This window comes from Scylla paramamosain, chromosome 40 (assembly GCF_035594125.1).
Source record: "Scylla paramamosain isolate STU-SP2022 chromosome 40, ASM3559412v1, whole genome shotgun sequence".
Taxonomy (NCBI): Eukaryota; Metazoa; Arthropoda; class Malacostraca; order Decapoda; family Portunidae; genus Scylla; species Scylla paramamosain.
In genome coordinates, this window is record NC_087190.1 from 5748859 (window position 1) to 5760165 (window position 11307).

At 46.9% G+C, this 11307-nt stretch overlaps 1 protein-coding gene across 1 annotated transcript; it reads left to right on the forward strand.

Moving 5' to 3' along the window:
• The first annotated feature begins 904 nt into the window (after positions 1-904).
• On the forward strand, positions 905-2369 carry LOC135092568 (uncharacterized). The gene is made up of 4 exons (XM_063991183.1): positions 905-1169; positions 1637-1859; positions 2096-2230; positions 2315-2369. Exons 1-4 carry the CDS (start codon positions 905-907, stop codon positions 2367-2369), a joined length of 678 nt encoding a protein of 225 aa, XP_063847253.1.
• Positions 2370-11307: the final 8938 nt, after the last annotated feature.

An 11307-nucleotide genomic window follows, 5' to 3' on the forward strand; every position in this document is an offset into this window, starting at 1 on the left:
CACACACACACACACACACACATATAAAAAGAAAATCCATAATCACACATAGGATAACAACAACAAAGAAACAATAAAACAACAGAAATAAGTAAAAAAACCATCCCCTTTTAATGATTTGCAGGGAACCACCACCACCACCACCACCACCAGCACCAGCACATACAGCAGGGGTTCTCAAAGTGGTCAATATCGCTCCTCAGGGGTTGATGGGACCATCCAAGGGGTCAATGAATAATTAGGGGGTTGAAAGGGGGTCAACGAATAACCAAGGGGGTCAAAAGGGGAGAGGGTCAATGAATAATCAGTGGGTCAAAATGGGGTCAATGAATAATTAGGGGGTCAAAAAGAGGTCAATGAATAACCAAGGGATCGATGAATATTTACTGCTGGGGTCTAAGGGACCGTTGAAACCTCTGATTAGAAATTCTCAAAAATAATTTGCAAAAATCTATTACCAGACATAATTATCACTATTATTTTTAATTATAATAATTTCTTGAATTCAAACAATAGGTCAAATTGTCAGTGAATCTTCAGAAATTTCAGCAGTGCTGGCAACACTACCTTCAACCAATCCCTCCCCCTCATTGTGTCTCGCATCTCTCCGGTCTGTACTAGGGTCTGTACACAATGCATTCTTGTCTCTGTCTCGTACTGAGCCAGTGAACGTATCCCTACCCCACCCCACCCCACCCCGCCTACGTCTCTCTCTCTGTCTCGCACACATTAGTTCAGCGCACGCTCAGCTCCCGTAAGTGTGGTCCGTGAACTGATTATTGTGACGCATTGAAAACTGTGCGTAACAAGCACAATGGCTGTCGTTGCTGCTAAGAAGAAATGGTGTCAGTGTTCTCAGAAATATTTGAAATATGGATTCATTACTTCATTAACCAATGACACCATGCCATTGTGTCACTTGTGTGAAAAGACTTTCAGTAATGATGCCATGAAGCCTGCAAAGATGAAGCACCACCTTGAAACGGTTCACTGTGATAAGAAAAACAAAGACCTTGACTATTTCAAGACACTGAAAGAAAAACTCAAAAGTCGATCAAATATCAAGACTCTTTTCAAAGCACCCGTCAGTGGTGATACTGAAGGAGGTTTAAGAGCTTCATATAACATCTCCCTCATGAAAGCAAAGAAAGGAAAGGCACACACTATTGGTGAGGGTATCATAATCCCAGCCATTAAAGAAGTTATAGAAAGTGTTATGAAGAAAGATTTTCACTCTGTTCTTAAAGATTTGCCATTGAGTAGAATTAAGAAGAATTGATGAAGTGAGTGACTGTTGAATGGCTGGGAATGGATGGGAGAGGAGTGGCTGTGAATGGCTGGAAAAGGAGTGGTTGGGAACAGATGGGAAAGGAGTGGCTGAGAATAGCTGGGAAAGGAGTGGGTTAGAGAGGAGTGGCTAGTAATGGCAGGAGGAGGAGTGGCTGGCAATGGCTGGGAGAGGCTGGAAATGGATGGGAGAGAAGTGACTGTGAATGGCAGGGAAAGGAGTGGCTGGGAATTGCTGGAAGAGGAGAGGCTAAAAATGGCTGTGAGAAGAGTGACTGGAAATGGCTGGGAGAGGAGCCATTCCTCTCCAAGCCATTCCTATAACCATTCCTCTCCCACCCATTCCTAGCCACTCCTCTCCCAGTCATTCCCAGCCACTCCTCTCCCAGGATTCCTAGCCTCTTTTCTCCAAGCAATTCACAGCCACTCCTCTCCTCTCCTCTCCTAGCCATTCCTAGCCTCTCTTCTCCCAGCAATTCCAAGCCACTTCTCTCCCAGGCATTCCCAGCCACTCCTCTCCCAGTCTCTCCCAGCTACTTCTCCCTCAGCCATTCCCAGCAACTCCTTCCCTAGTCATTCCCAGCCACTCCTTTCCCAGCCACTTCTCTCCCAGCCACTAATCCCCCAGTCATTCCCAGCTACTCATCCCCCAGTCATTCCCAGCCATTCCTTTCCCAGCCACTTCTCTCCCAGCCACTCCTCCGCCAGCCATTCCCAGACACTGTCCTCCCAGCCGTTACCAGCCATTCCTCTCCCAACCATTACCAGATACTCCTCTCGCAGCCAATTCCAGACACTCCCCTAACAGCCATTCCCAGCAACTCCTCTCCCAGCCATTCCTAACCAATGCCCTCACAGTCTCTCCCATCCCCATCTCCCCCAGCCATTTCCACCCACTGCCCTCCCTGCCTCTCAAAGCCACTCCTACCCCGGACACACAAAGGTGATCCTCCCCATCAATTTTCAACCACACCCCTCCCAGCCTCTCCCAGCCATACAAAGCCATTCACAGCCACTTCTCTCCCAGCCTCTTCTCCCCCACCCATTACCAGGCTCTCCCAGCCATTCCCAGCCTCTCCTAGCCACTCCCAGCTTCTCTCCCAGCTATTCCAGTACTGCATGGACTGCTGGATAAGCAGTCTGATGCATCATTCATCAAGGAAAGTACTCTGGATAAATTGGAAGTCAGCAGCCCACCAATGTCACTTAATATTCACACAATAAGTGGAAAACAAATCACTGATTCTATCAAAGTTCATGGACTTAAAGTGAGAGGTTATAATGAAGAAGTGGAAATATCAATCCCTTCAGCATATTCAACAGAAAACATTTCAGCTAGATAAAGTCAGATGCCAAGGCCCAAGACTGCTTGTAACTGGCCCCACTTGAAGGCGATCTCTGACAAACTAATGAAATATGACCCAAATGTTGACATAGGACTCCTCATTGTTCTTGATTGTGCAGAAGCCATTATGGCAGAAGAGCAAATAGCAGGTGATAGTAAGAAGCATCCCTATGCATGTAGGACAGAGCTAGGTTGGGGAATCATTGATAGAATCTCTCCTCATGCAAGTCCAGTGGAGGATACAATGGTAGTCTGCAGAACAGTGACACAAGAAGTAGAAATTAATGAAGAAAAGAGCATTAATTTCTTAGTGGTTCCAACTAAAACCAGAATAGATTAATCCTTCTCATGTGAGGGATATGTTTGAATTTGACTTCGGTGATGGAAAGTCAGGTGACACTCCATTATCATATGAAGATAAAAGGTTTGTGAGTAAGATGGAAGAAGGAGTACATTTGCTGAAGGATGGGCATTATGAGTTAACCCTTCCTCTTAAAGATGATAATATCAAGCTTCCAAACAACAGAATTCAAGTCATGGGAAGGTGAAAATACAGAAGCAGGCAGGGAGTTCCAGAAACTACCAGAGAAAGGGATGAATAATTGAGAATGCTGGTTAACTCTTGCATTAGAGGTGGACAGAACAGGGATGAGAGAAAGAAGAGTTTCTTGCAGCGAGGCCGCGGGAGGATGGGAGGCATGTAGTTAGTAAGATCAGAAGAGTAGTTAGCATGAAAATAGTGGTAGAAGACAGCTAAAGATGCAACATTACAGCAGTTGGCATGAAAATAGCGGTAGAAGACAGCTAGATATGCAACATTGCGGCGGTGAGAGAGGGGCTGAAGACAGTCAGTTAGAGGAGAGGAGTTGATGAGACGAAAAGCTTTTGATTCCACTCTGTCTAGAAGAGCAGTATGAGTGGAACCCCCCCAGACATGTGAAGCATACTCCATACATGGACGGATAAGGCCCTTGTACAGAGTTAGCAGCTGGGGGGGGGGGTGAGAAAAACTGGCGGAGACGTCTCAGAACACCTAACTTCATAGAAGCTGTTTTAGCTAGAGATGAGATGTGAAGTTTCCAGTTCAGATTATAAGTAAAGGACAGACCGAGGATGTTCAGTGTAGAAGAGGGGGACAGTTGAGTGTCATTGAAGAAGAGGGGATAGTTGTCTGGAAGATTGTGTCGAGTTGATAGATGGAGGAATTGAGTTTTTGAGGCATTGAACAATACCAAGTTTGCTCTGCCCCAATCAGAAATTTTAGAAAGATCAGAAGTCAGGCGTTCTGTGGCTTCCCTGCGTGATATGTTTACCTCCTGAAGGGTTGGACGTCTATGAAAAGACGTGGAAAAGTGCAGGGTGGTATCATCAGCATAGGAGTGGATAGGACAAGAAGTTTGGTTTAGAAGATCATTAATGAATAATAAGAAGAGAGTGGGTGACAAGACAGAACCCTGAGGAACACCACTGTTAATAGATTTAGGAGAAGAACGGTGACAGTCTACCACAGCAGCAATAGAACGTAGAGATATAGATAAGAGGTAAGAGTACACCCGTAAGTTACCTCCGAGCGAAACGACCGTAATGGTAGAATGACCCTAGTTGTGCTTGCCTGGTTGTGTTTGCCTGGTTGTGTTTGCCTTGCTGTGTTTGCCTTGCTGTGTTTGCCTTGCTGTGTTTGCCTGGTTGTGTCTGCCTGGATGTGTCTGCCTGTTTTGTGTTTGCCTGTTTTGTGTTTGCCTGGTTGTCTTCACCTAGTTCTGGAGTATGTTTTAAAGCTTTCATTTCACTATTTTGCACTTACGGAGTATTGTCATCTGGCAGCAAATTAGCACAACATCATAAGCACATCTTCACTTAAGTCATTCCAGATGTCTGTAGTTCAGTGTGGGCAGCTGTGTTTCTTGATGTCACCAGAACACACCATCCCTTTCCAGTCACTACCTCCTGCAGTTACCCTTCATCTCTTCCTTTATACACCACCACCACCACCTACACCACCTCCTTCTGCAGTTACTCCTTGATACCTTTCTGATCAGCACCACCTTCACCCCCTCCTGCAGGCACTAGGCACTGGATTACTACTACTACTATTATTATTATTACTATTATTATTATCATCGTCATAATCATATGTCAATCCCAAATAGGAACAAGAAAAGACGATGCTGATGAAACAGAAGAGGCAGAAATAAAGGACGATAAACACAAAAAGAAGATAGCGTTTGAGAGTTCCAATAAGGGTATGGAAAGTATAAAACATCCTATTCTTCCTCATCCACCTCTCCTCTCATCCACTCGCCTATCGCAGGAGACAGAAAATGCATTACAGGTTCTTAGAAGGTGGATAAGTGGATACAGGAGTCACTACCACCCTACTTCTCTCCTCCACGAGGCCCTCCTCTCCTCCACCTCCCTCCTGGACGGGTGGAAGGAGTGGAAGAGAGTGGAGAGAAGCGAGATGGATTATGTGGAGTAGGAGAAACAGGTGGAGGTGTTGGTGGAAGAGATGGATAGACTGTGTGAGAGAGCGGAAGAGGTGAAAGGCAAGAGTGATGTGTAAGTGGGAGATAGGAAGGGGAATAAAGGAAGAACTGATAAATAGGTGAATAGTGACAATGGAGTAGAAAAGAAGGGAAATGAAGGAAGTGAAAGGACCGAGAACGATGAAGATAAACCCAAAATAAGAGAAAATCTAAGTTACCCACCTCTTTCACGCACGCACACCACCCTCCCATTAACAAAAACCACGGAATTGATAGCAAAAATCCAAAATATAACCTTCCAAGTCCTTCACCGACCCAAATCTGAACTGGAAGTGGTCTCAGTATTGAAAAGAATAACCACTAACATCAACGCCAGCTTCAGGAACACACAGGATAGTCTCTCCTTCAAACACACGCAGTTTAGAGAAAAGAAAAAAATGAGGTCTAGACGAAGGGAGACTTAAAAAAGAACTCAACGCGGTTCCTGTGGTGGTGTGGACTTGCTACCGCTTACTCCAGGCTGTTTATATGGTTCTTCCGTCTCTCCAAGATGTTCCAGAGATGGAGAGGGATAGTTTTTCCAGTCTCATGCGGGTCCTGGAGGGGGTACTCAAAGCTATGGAGAATTTAGCGTCACAAACAGATCCTTAGATGAATCGTTGGGACGAGGCTGTTTGTATATCAAGGGAGAATGTTGCCTTTGTCTTGAAGCATTTTGGGTGAGGTGCTTCTGTCCCCGGCTCTGTTATATGATTCTTTAAGCTTGTTTTACTTTCTGACTCGCCTTAGTTAAGTTTACCTGTACGTGTCTGTAAAGAGCAGGGTTTTTTTTTTTTTTTATTTATTTATTTTTTTTCTTTTTCTGTCTCTCAGTTGAGAATGTTCAATTTATTTTGAAGTATTTAAGGTGTGGTGCTTATGCTCCTCACTGTCATTTATTTATTTTTTTTCAAGCTTGTTTTCTTTCCTGAGTTTGTTTAAATTTAGAGGTGCGTGTCTGCGTGAAGAGCGGTTTTTCTGCCTATCAATGGAGAATGTTGCCTTTACCATGAGGCATTTGGGGCGTGGTGCTTGTGTCCTCAGCTGTTTCATGATTTTAAGCTTGTTTTACTTCCTATCTCAGTTTTGTTAACTTTGCCTGTCCGTGGCTGTGTGAAATGCAGTTTCCTTTCGTGAATCCTGATGTGTCTGTCTTTACTTTGAGACATTTGGGGCGTGGTGCTTGTTTCCCCAGCTGTTTCGTGGTTTTAAGCTTGTTTTCCTTCCTGACTCGCTGTAGTTAAGCTGTGCGTGTCTGGCCCGCATTCAGCTCTCTCAACACAACTATTTTTAAAAGCCACATAAATAATTAGCCGGGTTCTCTTAATGATAATGTAGAAATCTTGTTAATCTATCACTAGAACCATAACTACATCTTTAAAAACCCGTGTAACTTACCAAATACGCCCATATTCAGAAACACTCTACTCTCTCATCATGACTATTTTTAAAGGCCACAGAGATGATTAGCCGGTTTCTCAAGACTGTTTTTCTTAATAATAATGTAGAAATCTTGTTAATCTGTCACTAGCACTGTATAAACACTCAAAAACCAGTGTGCCTTCATCTGCCTCGAGTCTTTTGAAAGTAGTGGAGGTGCGGAGCGGAAGTGTTTCAGAATACAGTCCTTTGTGAAGAGCAGTTTTTCGTGAATGAGACTTTTATAGTTTGAAATGTGAAAGAAAATAAAAGAAAAAAACTTATGATCCTGGTTATCATATCTTAATGAAGTTTACCTTGCGTCTTGTTTTATCCCAGCGGTCTTCAACCTTTCCCCGCGCTACACACAGAGCCAGGTGCTGATACGGGCGAGGTACACCACCACTATGTCAAGGTGGAACTAATGACTGCTGAATGCGCCGCAGGAGCGAGTCTTGCCAGCTCGTACAGTCACCTAAAAAAAGTTGGTGACAGTCTCTTGGCAGCTGAATGCCCTTCCACCACTCACTTGTTCTACACATGAGATTTAATTATCGGCAGGGTGAAAGCTTCTGACCGGGAGGAAGATGTGGCGGGGAAAGAGTTAAAGAGAAGGGAGTAGGGAGGCCAGGGGCGGCCGAGGACGTGTGTGTGTTTGGTGAATTATTGTAGGCAAGATCCAACCAGAGTCGCTGAATCTTGATTGTACTGCAGGTATGAAAAAGAACAATGCACTTTATGAAAATGATTATTATTTTTCTTACATTTATTATTTTAGTAGTTATGATATTAATAAGAATAACAATAATACTTAGAATGGACACAAACTGAACGAAATTTCTCTCTCTCTCTCTCTCTCTCTAGAATGGACACAAACTGAACGAAATTTTTTTCTCTCTCTCTCTCTCTCTCTCTCTAGAATGGACACAAACTGAACGAAATTTCTCTCTCTCTCTCTCTCTCTCTCTCTCTCTCTCTCTCTCTCTCTCTCTCTCTCTCTCTCTCTCTCTCTCTCTCTCTCTCTTCAGATATGTATAGGAGGGAGAGATAGAATGAAAAGCGACAAAAGGAAGGAGAAAGAGGAGAACGGCAGGGATGAGTGAGGTTGTCACAGACTGCTGCTGTATTTATAATGATTTATATTATCAATGACAGCTGTCCTACACACACACACACACACACACACACACACACATAGACTGTCGCTAGGATGGTGAATTTGTAAGGGGTGGTTTGCTGGGCGGTGACTTACAACGATATTTGTTTGACGTGTGAAAAAAAAATGAAAGCACACACACGTCCTCGGCCTCCCCTGGTCCCCCTACCCCCTCCTCTTTAACTCCTCCCCCGCCGCCCTCCCTCCCCGCCGGAAGCTTTCTTTCTGCTGGTAGGTAAATCCTGCGTGAATAACAAGCGAGTGCTTTAAGGGTGTAGTGGTGTGTTGTGGTGGTGGTGGTAGTGGTGAAGCACGTGTGCCAGTCACCACGCAACACAGGGGAGGGTTCCCACAGGCGGCTCCACACACAAGCTCTTTAATCTCATCTACTGCTGTTTGCACGCCATGATTGCTACTCCCACAACAGTCCACAATACTTAATTTTATCTTATTATCGTTGTGAATGTAAATGTTTACATTAAAATCGACAGGAGCTATTCTTATTGAACTTTTGGTACGGCATGAACACAGGGAGGGAAATACTGTGTTCAAATATATCTTCTTTACCCTGAGGTGTGTTGAGGTTCCCATGGCCCAGTGGACAGAGTGACGGTCTGGAGGACCTTGAGTGTTGGACGCAAGCGTTCAAATCCCTCTTAAGAACTTAAAAAAAAAAAAAAAATAAATAAATAAATGAAATTATCTGCTAAGAATATACTTAATATAATATTAATAAATATTATTGGACGCCATAAGAAAATAATATATATTATATTATGATAAATGTTTAATATGAATTAACGTAACCAGAAGATGCGGAAGTACGAGTAGACCAAGTTTACCAACAAATGTGTTGGGTGCTCGTGATGAACTTTAAGATTGCGTGAGGGAAGCGTGGGTACAAAACACACAGTATGGTGAAGGAGCTGCCCAGGGGGGAACTGCCATCCCCATCCGTTGTCCCACCCTGTAAACTACAAAGATCACCAAACGGACTCACTCAAGTAGGTTAGGAGTAGGAAAGGTTACCATAGAATAGGATAGGAGTGGCTGGGATTCGATGGGAGAGGAGAGGCTGGGATTGGAATGCAGAGGACTGTCTGGGATTGGCTAGGAGAGGAGAGGCTGGGAACGGCTGGGAGAGGAGTAATTGGGAATGGCTGGGAGAAGGAGAAGATGGGCTAGGAATGGCTGGGGGAGAGGTGGCTGGGAGAGGCTGGGAGAGGAGTGGTTATGAATGGCTGAGAATGGTTAAGAGAGGAGTGGCTGGGAATGGCTGGGAGAGGAATGACTGGGAACTGCTGGGAGAGAAGTGGCTGGGATTGGCTGGGAATGGGTGGGAGAGGAGTAGCTAGGAGAGAAGTGGCTGTGAGAAGAGTGGCTGGGAATAGCTGGGAGAGAAGTGTCTAGGAGAGGAGTAGCTGGGAATGGCTGGGATAGGAGCGGCTGAAAATGGCCGCGAGAGGAGTGGCTGGGAGGGGTGTAGCTTGGAATGGCTGGAAGAGATTGAGAGAGGAATGGTTGGGTTCGGCTGGGAGAAGCTGGAGTGCCTGGGAGAAACTGGGAGAGGAGTGGCAGGGATTGGCTGGGAGAGGCTGGAATGGCTGGGGGAGGAGTGGCTGGGAGAGACTGGGCGAGGAGTGTTTATCAATGGCTATGAGAGGAGAGGCTGAGAATGGCTGGGAGAGGAGTAACTGGGAATGGTTGAAAGAAGAGTGGCCGGGAATGGCTGGGAGAGGAGTGGCTAAGAGAAGGGTGGCTGGGAATGGCAGGGAGAGGAGTAGCTGTGAGTGGCTAAGAATGGTTGGGATAGAAGTGTCTGTGAATGGTTGGGAGAGGAGTGGCTGGGAATAGCTGAGAGAGGAGTGGCTGGGAATGACTGGAAGAGGAGTGGCTAGGAGAGGGTTAGCTAGTAATGGCTGGGAGAGGAGTGGCTAGGAGAGGGGTAGCTGGGAGAGGAGTGGCTGGGAATAGCTGAGAGAGGAGTGGCTGGGAGAGAAGCGGCTGGGAATGGCTGGGAGAGGAGTGGCTGGGAATGGCTGGGAGGGGAGTAACTGGGAATTGCTGGGAATGGCTAGGAGAGGATTAGCTGGAAGGGGAGTGGCTGAGAATGGCTGGGAATGGCTGGGAGAGAAATGGCTGGAAATGGCTGGGAGAGTATTGGTTGGCATTGGCTGGGAGAGGCTAGGAGGGGTCTAGCTGTGGGAGGAGTGGGTGGAAATGACTGGGAGAGGAATGGCTGTGAATGGCTCTGAGAGAAGTGGCTGGAAATGGATTTGAGACGAGTGGCTGTGAATGGCTGGGAACGACTGGGAGAGGAGTGGCTGGGAATGGCTGAGGGAGCAGAGTCTGGGAATGGCTGGAGGAGGAGCAGCTAGGAATGCTGGGAATAGCTGGGACAGGTGTAACAGCGAATAGCTGAAAGAGGAATGGCTAGTAGAGGGATGGCTGGCAATAGCTGGGAGAGGAATGGCTGGGAGAGGAGTGGCTGGGAATGGCTGGGATTGGCTCGAAGAGGCTGGGAGATGTGTTGCTGGGAATGACTGCATGGGAGAGGACTGCCGGGGAGATAAGTAACTGGGAATGGCTGGGAAAGTAGTGGCTGGGATTGGCTATGAATGGCTGGGAAAGGAGTGGCTGGGAATGGTTGGGAGAGGAGTGGCTAAGAGAGGCTGGGAATGGTTGGGGGAAGAATGGCTGGGAGGGGCAGGGAGGGGAGTGGCTGGGAATGGCTGGAGTAGAAGTGTCTGGGAGAGGAGTGGTTAGCAATGGCTGGGAGAGGAGTGGCTGGGAATGGCTGTGAGAGGAATGGCTGGCATTGGCTGGAAGAGGAGTAACAAGGAATGGCTGGGAGAGGAGCGACTGGGAGAGGCTGGGAATGGCTGTGGGAGGAGTGGCTGGGAATGGAGCGGCTGGGGATGGCTGGGCGAGGAGAGGCTGGGAGGGGACTAGCTGAGAATGGCTGGGGGAGAAGTAGCTGGGATAGACCGGGAGAGGAGTGGCTGTGAATGGCTGGAAATAGTTGGGAGAAGAGTGGCTTGGAATGACTGGGAAAGGAGTGGCGAGGAATGGCTGGGAAAGGAGTGGCTGAAAATGGCTGGGAGATTAGTACCTGGGAATAGCTGAAAGAGGTGTGGCTGGGAATGTCTGGGAGAGGAGTGACTGGGAATAGCTGAATCTGGAGTGGCTGGGAATGGCTGAGAAGGGAATGGCTGGGAATAGCTGGGAAAGAAGCTGGGAGTGGCTAGGAGAGGCTGGGAATGGCTGGGAGAGCCTAGAAATGGGTGGGGGGAGAAGAGGCTGGGAGAGAAGTGGCTGTGAATGGCTTTGTATGGCTGGGAGAGGCTGGGAGGGGTGTGGTTGAAAATTGATGGGCAGGATCACCTTTGTGTGTCCGGGGTAGGAGTGGCTTTGAGAGGCAGGGAGGGCAGTGGGTGGAAATGGCTGGGGGAGATGGGGATGGGAGAGACTGTGAGGGCATTGGTTAGGAATGGCTGGGAGAGGAGTGGCTGGGAATGGCTGTTAGGGGAGTGTCTGGAATTGGCTGCGAGAGGAGTATCTGGTAATGGTTGGGA

Coding starts and splice junctions, on each gene's coding strand:
- LOC135092568 (XM_063991183.1), top strand. CDS start 905: ATGCCATTGTGTCACTTGTGTGAAAAGACTTTCAGTAATGATGCCATG. Junction 1,860..2,095: donor TCCCAGCAACTCCTTCCCTA/GTCATTCCCAGC, acceptor CTCCCCTAACAG/CCATTCCCAGCAACTCCTCT. Junction 2,231..2,314: donor CCTACCCCGGACACACAAAG/GTGATCCTCCCC, acceptor CTTCTCTCCCAG/CCTCTTCTCCCCCACCCATT.